Source organism: Crotalus tigris, unplaced genomic scaffold, assembly GCF_016545835.1.
Source record: "Crotalus tigris isolate CLP2741 ecotype Arizona unplaced genomic scaffold, ASM1654583v1 scf7180000018484.1034840, whole genome shotgun sequence".
Classification (NCBI taxonomy): domain Eukaryota; kingdom Metazoa; phylum Chordata; class Lepidosauria; order Squamata; family Viperidae; genus Crotalus; species Crotalus tigris.
The window spans coordinates 744736-758585 of NW_024097032.1; the positions used below are offsets into that span (position 1 = coordinate 744736).

The 13850-nt window shown below is 37.6% G+C and overlaps 1 protein-coding gene across 1 annotated transcript in view; it reads right to left on the reverse strand.

Annotated features, from left to right (window-relative positions):
• Positions 1–6924: 6924 nt before the first annotated feature.
• Positions 6925–13850, reverse strand: part of ARSB (arylsulfatase B) — a 71592-nt gene continuing 64666 nt past the window's right edge. Inside the window, exons 7-8 of the mRNA XM_039352828.1 lie at positions 9989–10114; positions 6925–7877 (exon numbers count right to left, since the gene is read on the reverse strand). Coding sequence (XP_039208762.1) covers positions 7612–7877; positions 9989–10114 — 392 coding nt within the window. The 3' untranslated portion in view covers positions 6925–7611. The remainder of the gene's footprint in view (positions 7878–9988; positions 10115–13850) is intronic.

The following is a 13850-nucleotide window of genomic DNA, read 5'->3' on the forward strand; positions in this document are numbered from 1 at the left end:
AATATACATACACACACACACACACTAAATAACCGGAAACACTATAATCCATTGGGGGGAGGGGCTCAAGCTAACTGGCAGAGTCAGGTTTTAAGGCCCCCCCAAAAAGGTCAGGAGGGTTGGAGACAATCTCAAATTGGGGGCAACAGCAGAAAAGGTCCTTCTCCTGGAAGCCAGAACAAACGGGCTGACAGGACCTGCAGCATCCCTCCTCTGCTGGCATGGGTGGATGGGCCAATCCCAGTGAGTTGAGATGGTCCATCAAGTAGCCTGAAGGGCTTTAAAGATAATTACCAACACCCAGAAGTTACATGTGGAGCAGAAAAATACATTTAATATTTGAATACTAAAAACAAATCTTATGTACATTTATGCAGTAGTGGATGTACATAAATGCAGTACATTTATACAAGTAAAGTTGACTTGATTCTCAAGTGATTATGCACTGGGTTGTTTTAATGGTTAATTGGAAACCTAGTTGGAGCAGCAATGGAATGGAATGAATTAGACACATTTTACTAGATTACACTTTTCCGTCTAGAAGGATGTCATTTATGAGCTGGCAAGCCATCAACATGTAAAATAAAGGGAAATCAGGAAGCCAAACATTTTTCTTTTGCTTTTGAATCTGATTTTTCCCTTGTTGTTTTGGGTTTGTTTTTAACCATTACATTTTGTAGTTTATATCTAGCTATTGTGTTTTCATGGGCTAATAGAGAAAGATCCTCATGCTGAATGGATTCCCAGGGATTGTGCTACAACTCTAACTTTTTGTTTGATTTAATAATAATTGGGAATTGAAGTCAGATACACTTGGACAGTCACATATAGTGTTGGGTTAATGTTGCACTTGGACAGTGGAGAATTAGGTGCAAATTCCTATTAAGTCATGTAATCCAGACCATTTTAGCCTAAGCTCCTTGATGTTATGAGAATTAAATTGGAGGAGGACGTTATGCTTATGAAAGTCAGTTTTGTGTAGTAGTTAAAGCATCAGGCTAGAAACCGGGAAACCATGAGTTCTAGTCCTATCTTAAGCACAAAGCCAGCTGGAACAATCAAGTCTCTTAGCCCCAGGAATGGCAAACCATTTCTGAGATCTTGCCATGAAAACTGCAGGGACCTGCCAGGAGTCAACATCACACACACACACACACACACACACACACACACACTTGAGTTCCCAAAGCAAAGGTATAAAGATAACAAATAAAATTTACTGAATAAAGGTGCATGAGGTCTGATTACACAAACCTCAGCTTTATTCTTAACAGATGTATCAAGTGTTCATCATACCACATTATCTCCTGCATCGATGCAAGAACTAAAAAGAAGAAAACTTCTACTAGAAGAAATAAAACAAAACTCTAAACTTTTTTTTTTTAAGGAAACCCTCCACTTTGCTACTTATCCTTTCTTCTGTTTGGACGTGTGGTATAAAACATGGTGTGTTTTGTCTGCATAGCTATAGTTAGAATAAGTACAGTCAAGAAGAAACACTAGATTTAGATGTAAAGAACATACTCTTTAAAAACCGCAACGAGCAAGCCTTGCAAAACCACATGGGTTCACTGTGGGCACATGTTGGCATCTCAAGCAATGACAAAAATACGGGGTTTACAAAGGGCCTTTAATTCTTAAAATATCTGAAGTTATGACTTATATTATAGTCCTCTGTGCAATGCTGAATCTCTCTGATGGGGCTTGAATGCATATTTTGATTTTAGTACATGTTACTTTGTTTTCTGCATTCTATTTTAGCAATCAGCTCTGAAATCCAGCATGATGACAAGAAAGTTATACTTAAAAAAATCAGATACTTGTTTAAAGATTACACTTGCCAGTTAAACTGAACATATAAACAGATATAAGCATAATCGATCTTGACTTTTCTATGCTACCTCCTTTCCATTGAAATATAGGTAGTGCTTGGTTTACCATCTGACTGTTTAAAACTACAATGGCACTGAAAAAAATGGGCACGCAACCAGTCCCTGAAGTTCAAGCCATCGAAGCACCAATGTGGTTATGTCACAAGGAGTTGTGTAGTTGTGATTGCCATTTGTGGCCTTGTCAGCATTTCAACTTCTCCCCTCAGGATGCTGCTATAGGGCATTGCATGCCAAAATTAGACATAAAGACAGATTTTCCCCATGCCGACACTGTTAAATATGCAATTCCCACAGCTCTGTCTTATATCTAAAGATATTTACCCATTTAGTAGGGCTGTATTGCTATTAACCTTCTCATCTTTCCTACTATTGGTACCTTCTCCTATTGGTATCTTATGATTTATCACTTGTTTGTAGTCTTATGATCTATGACTTATCACTTTGTTGTTTGTATGTACACTGAGCGCTTATACACTGGAGACAAATTCCTTGTGTGTCCAATCACACTTAGCCAATGAAGAATATTCCAATCCAAAGGCAATGGGGAAGCTGGCAGGAAAGGTCACAATTCAGTCCTATAAGTTGCCTGCAACCCCCCACATACACTAACTATGCTTTATTCCCAGAGTGGCCAGTCTAACAAAAACAGTAAGCCCTTAACAAGGCATTCTTGCTTCCCTAATTTCAGGTGCATATGTACTTAAGACAGGGTAAGTTGTTTTGTCTTATATGTCATGAAATCTCATAGGTGCATCTCACCGATTGTAAAAACAACATCATTATAGTACTAAGAACTTGATTGCCTTTTTATGACATCCAAAATCAATTGCCTGAAATAGCGTCCTTCACAGCTTAATGGGAGGAAGCCCTTGGCCCTCAATTATTGATTGTTGGTTCTGAATTTCCAGTATCTCTTTGCTGATACCTACTAGTCACCCAGATTTTTATAGTTCAAATCTGATAGCTTGACTCAGGTCAGACAAAGCAACAGGTTTTTCCAATTAATTTCCTCGGTAACTGATATTCAGATATACAGAATCTCATCTGTAATCATCTTATGTATCCTTGCAAAGCTTTAACTTCCATGAATTCAACTAATCTTTTGAAAGCTGACCAATTTGGGGATTTACACTTTCCTAACTGGCTGTAATCTCTACACGATTTTGTGTGAAAAACCATTCCATTTGTCTGTCCTGAATTTTCCCTTATCCCATTTCATTCAGGAATTTGGGATTTGGATATTTTACTTAATAATTGTATAGGTAATTGCATCCATTACATACTTCCTAAGACTCAGCTTCTTTTATCTTAAAAACAAGCAATTAAAAATAACAATAGTAACAACATCCCTTACCTGATAGACAAGCCCCTCAATAAGCCTCTCTTGAACAATATGTAAGTTGTGCTAAATCTAGCTAGGAAAAGCATAGGTAACTTTACTAATAGGCATCTGGGTGCCAAGCCACAAAGGACTTTGAAGATAAACATCAACACTTTGAAATGGATTCAGAAGTTAATGCAGTTATTGCAGCATATATAAAAACACTGATAAATCTATTTCTATTTGGTTGGTGGGAGATAACATTACAGTTCAGCTGAAGCTTTTTCAAAAATATGTTACATACATGTATAATGTATTGCAATATAGTGATGAAGACATGATAGAACATTGTTGTCAAGATCCCCTGATCCAAAAAGGCCTGCAACTGCTGCACTAACAGAAACTGGAAAAAAAAAGTCTTCCTTACTCATGCCCCCATCTTCTCTACCTGGAGTTATGAATTCAGGGGAACCTTCCTGCTTCTTTAAAAAGTGCACAACTTCATAGTTAAACATGAAATCAAAATCAAGCTAGATCAATCACCATAACTCCATCTTGCAAGGATTTAATTTGAGCTTGATTAGATCAATTCAGACCTTCACAGACTCCAAACATCAAGACAACATTGTGGCAGCATCTCTAGTCCAATCTGGGGTAGTACTGTACAACTGAGTATTGGAAACAGTCTATCTTACTCCAAACTGACAAGTGACCTCTCCAAGTGCTCCACATTAGAGCAACTATGGATATGATCACTGTTGTCTTATGCACACCAACTAAAATCACCCACTTAGAAAGAAATGGAACCACTGTAAAACAGTCTCTCTAAGCTAGAACCACCATGATTGGTGATACTGAAGAGATTTAATAGGACCAGAAAGGGCCATATTTCTTTCATTCCAGGTTTGACATAGGTGATTACCAAATTCTCTATAGCTGTTATCCTCATCTTCTTCTCCAAAAATTTCTCAGAAAAGAAAAGGTTGGGCCCTAATATTAGCCAATATTTATTTAAAATGGCAGATTTTAAATAAGGCAAAAGGTCTATTACTACCTATTTCAAGGTGTCTGGCACCAGCTCTTCTGTCAAAGCTGCATCAAGCATCTTCTGAATCTAGCCACACTTGTCTTGCTGAGGCATATGAATAAGTCTGTTGGGTCATGGGTAAAGCTTAGAGAGGGCAGAGTTCATGCCAAAGAGGGATCCTTTGATCTCCACAGGTTCAGAAGAATCTTAATGTTGTACGCTCACAAGATACCATCCAAATCATCTCACCAGATTCAGCCAAACTTGGGTTCTAGGTCTGACTGAAAGTGCTGTCAACATCCAGCTCGAGAATCCAAATAAAATTCGAGGTTCATTCCATTTCCAAAAATCATACTGTTTGTTGACTACACTACATGGTAATGTTGAAGCTAAACTAACTCTGAAGTTCCCAGACACCAGTTCATAGAATTAAACAATAATTTCTCCAGTCAAACCCGCAACCTCAACATAGTCCACGTAAACAATTTCACTTTGTTATGGGAACCATGTGCTTCCTCTCCACATCTGCTGCGGTGTCCTCAGAAAGGTTTCAGGCTCTCATGGTCTTCAATGGAATCGTAGAGGTTTCATTTCTCCCTCTAACCCAGAGGTGTCAAATTGCTGGCACATGGGCCAGTTGCATCATGCGGAGGCCGCACCCCTCCCAGCTCCAGCAATGCAAAAAAAGTCACGATACATCACGACACGTCGTGATGCAGCGAGTTTGACACCCATGATCTAACCCACTTTAAAGCAACGCCTCCCCCCTTATTCTAATGGCAAGTAGAAACGAAGAGGCATGTAGCTGCCAAAGTTTCATTCTTGACAAGTGCACAATTTTATTAGCAAAAAACTTGCAAAACATGTCAAAGTGGCCTCCCCATCTCCACTGTTCCCTAAAAGGGAACAGATAAACTTGAAAAGGACTATGGGATGTCATTCTGCAAATGCAGTAAGAGTGAAGAAGTGAGCTTGTTTTATTGCTTTTATCACTATGGCATACTCCCAAACATGGACATGCAACCATGCATTCACTCTGTTTTCTTTCATTCTTAGTCTATGCATAACTTCGCTTGCTTCATTTCCCATAGCTACTGAGTAAACCTGCTGGGATCTATTCAGGGAAGAGCAGCTGCTCAGACCAATTTTGTTCACTGTTCTTGCCATATCTGAATTCCAGAGATCAAGTAGACACATGGTGAAAATGCCCGCAAGATTGCTAAGAAAATCCTCAAGCACCCCAGAAAACTCCAAGGACCAATTAGTCACTTAGGGAGGATCATCTTAATCACACTGCCGCTCTTTTCTAAGTCAGCATACCTATATCCATGTTGACCCCAAAATGATCTGATTAAAACAAAGGATGTTGTAAAACAAAACCTAAAATCTCAAATAAGCATGATGATTGGAGATTATGAAAATTAAAGTCCAAAGTATTTGGAGATCACCATATTCTGTTGTAGCCCAGTTACATGCTTTCTTTTAAATTAGTAACTTTGAATAAAATAATGTTTTTCTGACAGAACAATTTTATCAATCTCTCAACAATCTTAGTTGCCCTTAGTTGAACTGTGCTTGGTTCAGGTGTGGTTGTATCCCTGATAGTTTAAATTAATAATTTTGAAAGTCCCATCCCAATGAACTCTAGGCACTCAATTTATCTTTTATAGACCATCTGCACGTTGGGCCAGTTTAATACACAGGTTAAATCGTTAACTTAAAACCATTTGTTTAGGCACTTTTTGAAGTTGCAATAGCACTGAAAAGTTATTTACAACCAGTTCTCACTTACAACCATAGTAGCATCCTTCCAGTCACATGATCAAAATTCAGGTTCTTGGCAACTGGCATGTGTTTACAGTGGTTGCATCCTGGGGTCATGTGATCACTATTTGTGACCTTCCCAGGTGGCTTCTGATGAACTAGGTCACTGGGGGAAGCAATACTTGCTTAACAACTGCATGATTCACTTAGCAACTGTGCCAAAAACATCATAAAATCAGACATGACTCACTTAAAACAACCTTGCTTGAGCACAGAAATTCTGACTCCAATTGTGATGGTAGGTTGAGGACTATTTGTACTAGCTAGCAGAACTTTGAGAACTTTTAGTAGACAATGACCGCAAGTTTAGATATCAGTGTATTTGCAAAGGCAAGGTTTCTATATAATTTTGTCTTCTCATTTTGAACATATTATCAGCCACTTATTTTGGACAGGTTTTCTTGATAATTATTTTTATACCATCTCCTAAAATCATTGGATGTTATCAACAATTTGTCTTCTTTTCATTTCATTACTAATTCTAGGTAATTATGTACAAATTAAAAAATTCTTATAGCAGCAGAGATTGTTCCAGGATGCTAGTTCTTATTTCCCTGTTGTGACAAGTGCTAATTGCACCTCGGTTTTTTTAACCAGTTATTGGTCCACGAGAGAGCTTGTTGTCTTGTTCCAAGTCTGAAGTTTAAATAAATATGTAAAGTTTGCCCTGTTCAAACTGCAGAATTTAGAGAGATTTTAAATGAAGGTTTTACAAGCAAAGACCTTGTAAATTGTAGGTAGGACAGGAGTGTATGACTCCTCTTCAATCTATGAGCCACACTTTGCCTCTGAATGTCAAATACCAGGGTTAACAGGTTAACAGGGCCAGGGTTAAAACATGAAATCAGAAAAAACAATTATTGGAATTAAAATAGTATTTAATTCTTTCAGTTTGGCAGCAGTTTCTAAAGGTTCTGTGGATTTCTAGGATAAGAAGTTGTACTCATGAGAGAGTTGGAATACTCTTCTAATTGGGAAGGTAAAGGTGAACAAAGAAATGCCAAGACAGTGCAATAATCTGCTTCTTCACTTTTTCTTCTCAATTCTTTCGGCATCTTCCCCCACCCCCACTAATGCTGACTGCTTCAAGCAAATATTGAAATCCTGGATCTGACTTCAAATGTGAAGGAATTTAGAAGCCCCTACCATCCCACCACCACCCATGACTCAGAGCTTTCCAAATGAAATAATGTTTCCCAGCTGCTGCCCAGCAATTTTGGAAAGGCAGCATCTCTTTACTTTCTGCTTTGAACAAAAACTAACTTCCAAATTATAGACTTATGATTTCGATAGAACTTCAGGACCAATCAAATGTGAAATTAAAATTCCCCAGATTTGTTGAGTAAGAAATAAATCCAAATGTCTGAAATTGAAGCTGTCAAGGTACAATAAAATAATCCCAGAGTTCTTTACCTGTATTCCCCAGTCTATGAAATGATTGGTGTATCGTTATGCAAGAACACATAAATCTGATATACACAAATGGAGCATGGCAAACCATTTTTCAACTCCACTGCATAATATAATAATGTTTGCTGTGCAAATTCCTACAACCAAGGTCCCCAAGCAGCTTCTGCAGATGGATCGCAGCGTGGATCATCATCCGGGTAGAACACAGGGACAGAGTTCTTATAATAATCCCGGAGTCGCAACAGCAGTTTTTTCACAATGTTAGGATATTGTTCTGACAAATCATTTCTTTCTTCAGCATCATGAACAACATCAAACAACCAAAGCTTCTTTGTGGGTGGATCTAATGACAAAGTATTTGATTCATTGAATAAAGATGGTGGTGGAAACCAATGGCTGCAGCCTATAAAGAGAAGATCAAAGATTAGTTGGGGAAGTATTGGCTTCATAATTGGAACCCAACATGTTTGCCGATCTTGGTTCTTCAATTACATTGACATGGAATTGAATTTACCACCTAGATTTGATTCTGTTATAGTGGTAATGGGTCAGTTCAGATCTGTCAAATGAACAAGAGAATATCAGGTACTGTGAAGAGAAATTAAACATTAATATAAATTAGGATTCCTGATATAAAATGTATGAAAATGAGCATGTGACAAAGCCTCTTGGCTGCAGTTCATTACTTTTTGGCTTCTTATGATATTTTCCTTTATATCTCACTATGCCTCATTCAGTCCCTGTGTGTGTGCACAGGAAAAAAGAAATCACAAGACAGAGATAAGCAATGTTTTTCAAGATACAAAAAAAGGAACTTAAATGCCATCAAGTGCATAGTCTCCCCATTAAACTGTAAACTAGCTTAACTTTCCTCTTTTTCAGAGTGCTACCAGTATCAATTTTCAAAAGCGATAGATTTTCTGTTGATGTTGTTCTAGGTTACAATCTTCTCCACTTGAGATTGTTTCTTCAACTCTTGAGCTTTTTAGAAAAAATTAGTATTTTTAGATTTGATGGAAACAAGAAGATACATTTAAAGATTCGAACAAGAGAGCTTCTATTGGCTGTCTAGATTAATTTTGAAATTCTGGCGAATTTTGAATTGAAGACAGCTTTTTAATCATATAGTTGTATTTTACAGTGAATCATCATGGAATATATTATACCGAAGAGTAATATTTTAATGCTTTAAGTCAGTACTTCTCAACCTTTGGGGCTTTAAGATATGTGGATTTGAAGTCCATATTCTACTTCATCAAGCTGCTAAAATTGAGAAACACTGCTTTAAGTAAAGTAGGCCCAATCCTGCATCTTACGTCTTCCAGTTTCTTTCCATTCTATGCATCTGCACAGGAACTGATTGAGAAAGAAGAGGCTAACTTACCTTTTTATTGTGGCTAAAAATGTGTCCTTCAATTTTTCTTTTTCTTTTTTAAAAAAAGGCATCCATGCAAAAATTCATATTAGCTTTCAGTCCTCATGTATTTCCATTCACTCCAGTAATTATGATCTCACCAAGCATAGCTACTGTGTAATCAGATATTCTTTGAAAATACAGAATGAAGGAGAGCCCTGCACTAATACAACTACGCATGTAAGCTGTTGGGGTTGTTTTGTTGATTGTGATTTCTGAGTAAAAGAAAGCATGAAAGATGAATAATAAGAAAAAAAAAGATTTAAAACAACATGACATAAATAAGAAGTTTCTTGCAAGTATACTTGGTAATTCCAGTCCAAGCTTGGTGCTTGAAATAGAAAGAAGTGGTAGCTATCACTGAGCAAACATGCTTACAATCATAATCTCCTGCGGTTTTTAGTGGATAAAAGAAAGTTCTGTCCAATGGCAGAAGAAGAATATGTTCCATCTAGCTTTTTCTTTTTGTCAAGTCAAGGAATCACGCTTTCTGCAAGAATGGTTGGCTGCAACAATGATCATGAGGCCTATGCAGAGCTGCAAGTCCCTTGGACTGCAAGGCGATTAAACCGGTCAGTCCTAGAGGAGATCAACCCTGACTGCTCTTTAGAAGGCCAGATCCTGAAGTTGAAACTCAAGTACTTTGGCCACCTAATGAGAAGGAAGGACTCACTGGAGAAGAGCCTAATGCTGGGAAAGATTGAGGGCAACAGAAGAAGGGGACAACAGAGAATGAGGTGGCTGGATGGAGTCACTGAAGCAGTAGGAGTGAGCTTAAATGGACTCCAGAAGATGGAAGAGGACAGGAAGGTCTGGAGGAACATTGTCCATGGGGTCGTGATGGGTCGGACACGACTTCCAACTAACAACAACAACAACAACAACTTTGTTTTAATCAACTTCCCCTTTAATTTTGTTAAGTAAAAAAATCTTTTAAAAAAATCAGCTCAGGAAAGGCAGAGAATCCAGCAGGAGCAAAACAGGATTTCAAAGAACCTCCACATTGCAAGTCCTGCTTTGAAATATCAATTGCTTTCAAAAGCAAATTGTCAAACACCCAGTGCTCAACAAACATTTTCCAAATACCGCTAGAAATTTACCTGGATTGCCTGTGAGTAGTTTCCATTTTCCATGTCGAATTGCAGCATGTATGGAGGTATTGAAAATGGAATCTTCCCATGAAAAATAATTATTCTGTGATGAAATTTTGTGACTGCTGACAACACCTAAAAGGAGAAAGCAAAGCTAAGTAAGGATGATTCTGCAAACATGTTGTATGGATTCAGATGAAAATTAGGTGACAATCAGATTGAGTACTTCAATCTTATTCTATATTTTGAAAGAAACATTTCAAAGTGTTCACAGATATATTTTTGTCTAAGGACAGGAGAAACATTTATACAATGTTCAAAGCAAACCTTCCCTACCTTGGCACCTTTCGAGGGATTAACAATACCAGATTTCCAAACCGGTCACTCTGATGATGGTTAACTGATTTCTTAAAGTTTATCAACTAGATTCATCTTGAAGCCTAAATATACATTTGCTCATATGTACAAATATATATGCAAATGTGAGAAGTGGAGGCATATTAAAGATTAGTGAATAATGCACTCTTCGGAGAATCTAATTTACAAGATGTATAGGGAAAATATGTCCAGCCATGTGAGAGGTTTGAGAATATATTTCAGCCTTTAATTTGGCCCTGGCAATAATATAAATATTATAATGAACATCTGTTCCAAGCCTTGCAGACTAAGGAGATGTATGCAGTCTGGGCTAACTGCAATCCAATAATACTAGAAAAAATGTACAGTAATAATTTAAACAATTCTCAATCCCTATTTTTCCCAGGTTTACAAAGGGCTGCTCAAAATAGCTTGAACCTTATTTATAATTATTTGGTTCAACTTTTCAAAATTTCAAAAATGAATCTCAAAATCCAACCAATAAAAAAGCAGAGAATTAAATCTTAAGAAGATAATATGTCTTTGAATTCTAAGATTATGACTTGTCACTGCAGGTAATCCTTGTCTTACAACCATTTGTTCAGCAATCATTTGAAATTATGGTGGCACTGAAGGGATTTATGAACTTACGGATGTTGCTGTGCCTCTGTAGTCACATGATCAACATTTGTGCACTTGGCAATCCATCCCTCACTTATGACCAAAGAGGTACTGTGACTCCCCCAACCATCTCCTCAATCTGTGTCTTTTTGCCCCCCCCCCCACTTCGTGCTTCATTGCCCCAGCTGACTTTTGCCTTATTGCTGCTTCTGCTGCTGAAGTATGCCTGGCCTGGCTGCTGGGCTGTATGGTTTTGCTCTGTAAAAAAAAACAACAAAAACACAAAAACAAAGGGGGGGGAGCCGAAAGAAGCCTACTCATTCCCTTTTTTTCATAGCACTAAAGCAGTCCCATAGAGTCCAATGATCAGGCTGATACATCTCATTATCACTGGAAGTTAAAAGATGATGGCGAGGTCAGCTGGGGGGGGGGCAGAGTGTAGGCAGTAGTGGGGTTGGATTGGGGTGGTTGCAGCTTCCTGGGGCATTTCAAGTAGTCCTAGAGCTGCACATTGCTTGCTGCCCTGCAATGTAGGGTGAAGGGCAGTCAAAAAGGCAGAGATGGGAGAGATACACATGGGCGGGAGTGCCTCTCCTCAGTTTTGCCAATATTCCAATAAACTTTGATTAAATTAAACTTTCATTTAAATTATTTTAAGACATCCTACAAAGAACTTTTGTGAAGACAATCTGGAAACCATATTTGAATCAAAATGCAAGGCTTCTAGGATACTGAGAGGAATAGAACACGGGGGTTATATTAAAGTGATCCTGAGAAAGCTGCATTAATTAACTATTAATTAATTTTTCATATGAAACAGAAGAGTCTATCAGTGCAACTTTCATCCCTGGCAATAAGACAGATATATAAATAGCAAAATAAACAATCTGCTGCCTTTTCACGATATTCAGAATTTGTTCCATCAATCCCGCTGACATTTTATCACCTGGATAGATCCTCTTATTTTCTTCAAGTATTCATGAACGTAATAAATACATTGCAATCTTGTTTTCTTTAGTGTTGGATCTATTGGGATTAGCTGATTTTTAAAAAAGATTTTACTAATATTTTATCATTAGTGATTTTATATTATTGTTCTGCCCTGTTTTAAGGAAAGATGGACTACGAATAGAAATATAAATGAATAAAAAACAAATCATACTATAAAACGCAGAGAAGCCAGTTGAAAATAAATATTCAACCTTTGAGCCAAAGCAAAAGCTAAATAAAAATTATTTCAACAGCAGGCAGAGATCAGCAAAGCAGGGACAGTTTTCAATTCCCCCAGGAAAGGCAGTTCTGCAGAGTGGAAATTCTTGTGTTGGAGGCCTTCCACCCTTAACTATAAGAATCTAGGTTCAGATTATATTTTGTAAATTTGACTTTTATTTAAGTTCCTTTTTTGCATGTAGCTAAAGACATTGTGCTATTCTTCCTTCTGAATTTCACTCATCATGTCACTATATTATGCTTCCGGAGTGGAAGAATCCTATGCTTAGCCCAGAATATTCTTAATCTTGTCCAAGATCAAAGAATGGATCAATGAATTATGATAAAATTAGGTAGTTCACAACTGAGATGTCTCTTACATTCTCAACAACCACATAATAATTAAGGCAAGATACATAAAAGAGCTAATTTGAATAAATGTTATGTACTAGCTAGACATTTTATGAAAGGAATGGCAATATTGATTTCTTAAATGCCATAGAACAGGCATGTCAAACTGCTGGCACGCAGGCTGGATGCGTCATGCTGAAACCGCCCACCTAATACCGGCAATGGGGAAAAAGTCATGATACATCACAAGTTTGACATGCCTGCCATAGAACTAGAATTCCCATCATTTCTAGCCAGTATGACTAAAGGTAGGAGAAGCTCTAGTTCAAAAACCTATGGGCAGGTTTTTTTTTTTTGTCACTTAGCAAGCCAAAGCTTAATAATACAGCTAGTTTACAAAGCTTAATAATAAGGCTTCTATACATTAGTAAGGGTACACAGGGGAAACATTTGAAGGTAATGTAATGTTCCTTAATTGCTAAGTATACTATATAGCTGTAAACTAGCCTTATTATTAAGCTTTGTGATATGGGTTACTATTATTATTATAATAGTAATATCCAACATTACAGGTAGTCCTCAACTTAAAACCACTCGTTTAGTGACCCATGTGAAGTTACAATGGCACTCAAAAAAGTGACTTGCAACTGTTCCTCACACTTATTATCATCACAGCATCCCCACGATCATGTGATCAAAATTTGGGTAATTGGCAACCAGCATACATATATGACGGTTGCAGAATCCTGGAGTCATGTGATTGCCATTTGTGACTTTCCCAGCTAGCAAGCAAAGTCAGTGGAGGAAGCCAGATTCACTTAACAATCACATGATTCACTAAACTGCAGTGATTCATTTAACAACCATGACAATAAAGGTTGTAAAATTGGTCATGACCCACTTAACAACCACCTTGCTTAGCAAGCAAAATTCTGGTTTTAACTGTGGTTGTAACTCGAGGACTACCTGTATAACTTTCCCCAACTTGCTGGATCTCCCAATATGTGTTGCTCTACAACTATGAGAATTCACAGCCAACAATGACAACAGTGCTTGCTGAGAATCATGGCAGTGGTAGTCCAATATATTTGGAAGGCCATCATAATAACACTGGACAGTTGAATTGGAGAGGTGACTTATCCCAGGAGAGGGTTGGAGTTTCTCCATTTTGATTAAGAGCAATCTATATCTGTCTTTATATACAGTGTTTCATTAGGTGGTGTGTGAAATCTTTAGTGAAAAAATTCCTTTTTAGAAGAGTATTGACGAATAAATAATTCCACACAATTTGATATGTTCTTCTAGAATAGGCATTTTTACCCACAGTTTTTAA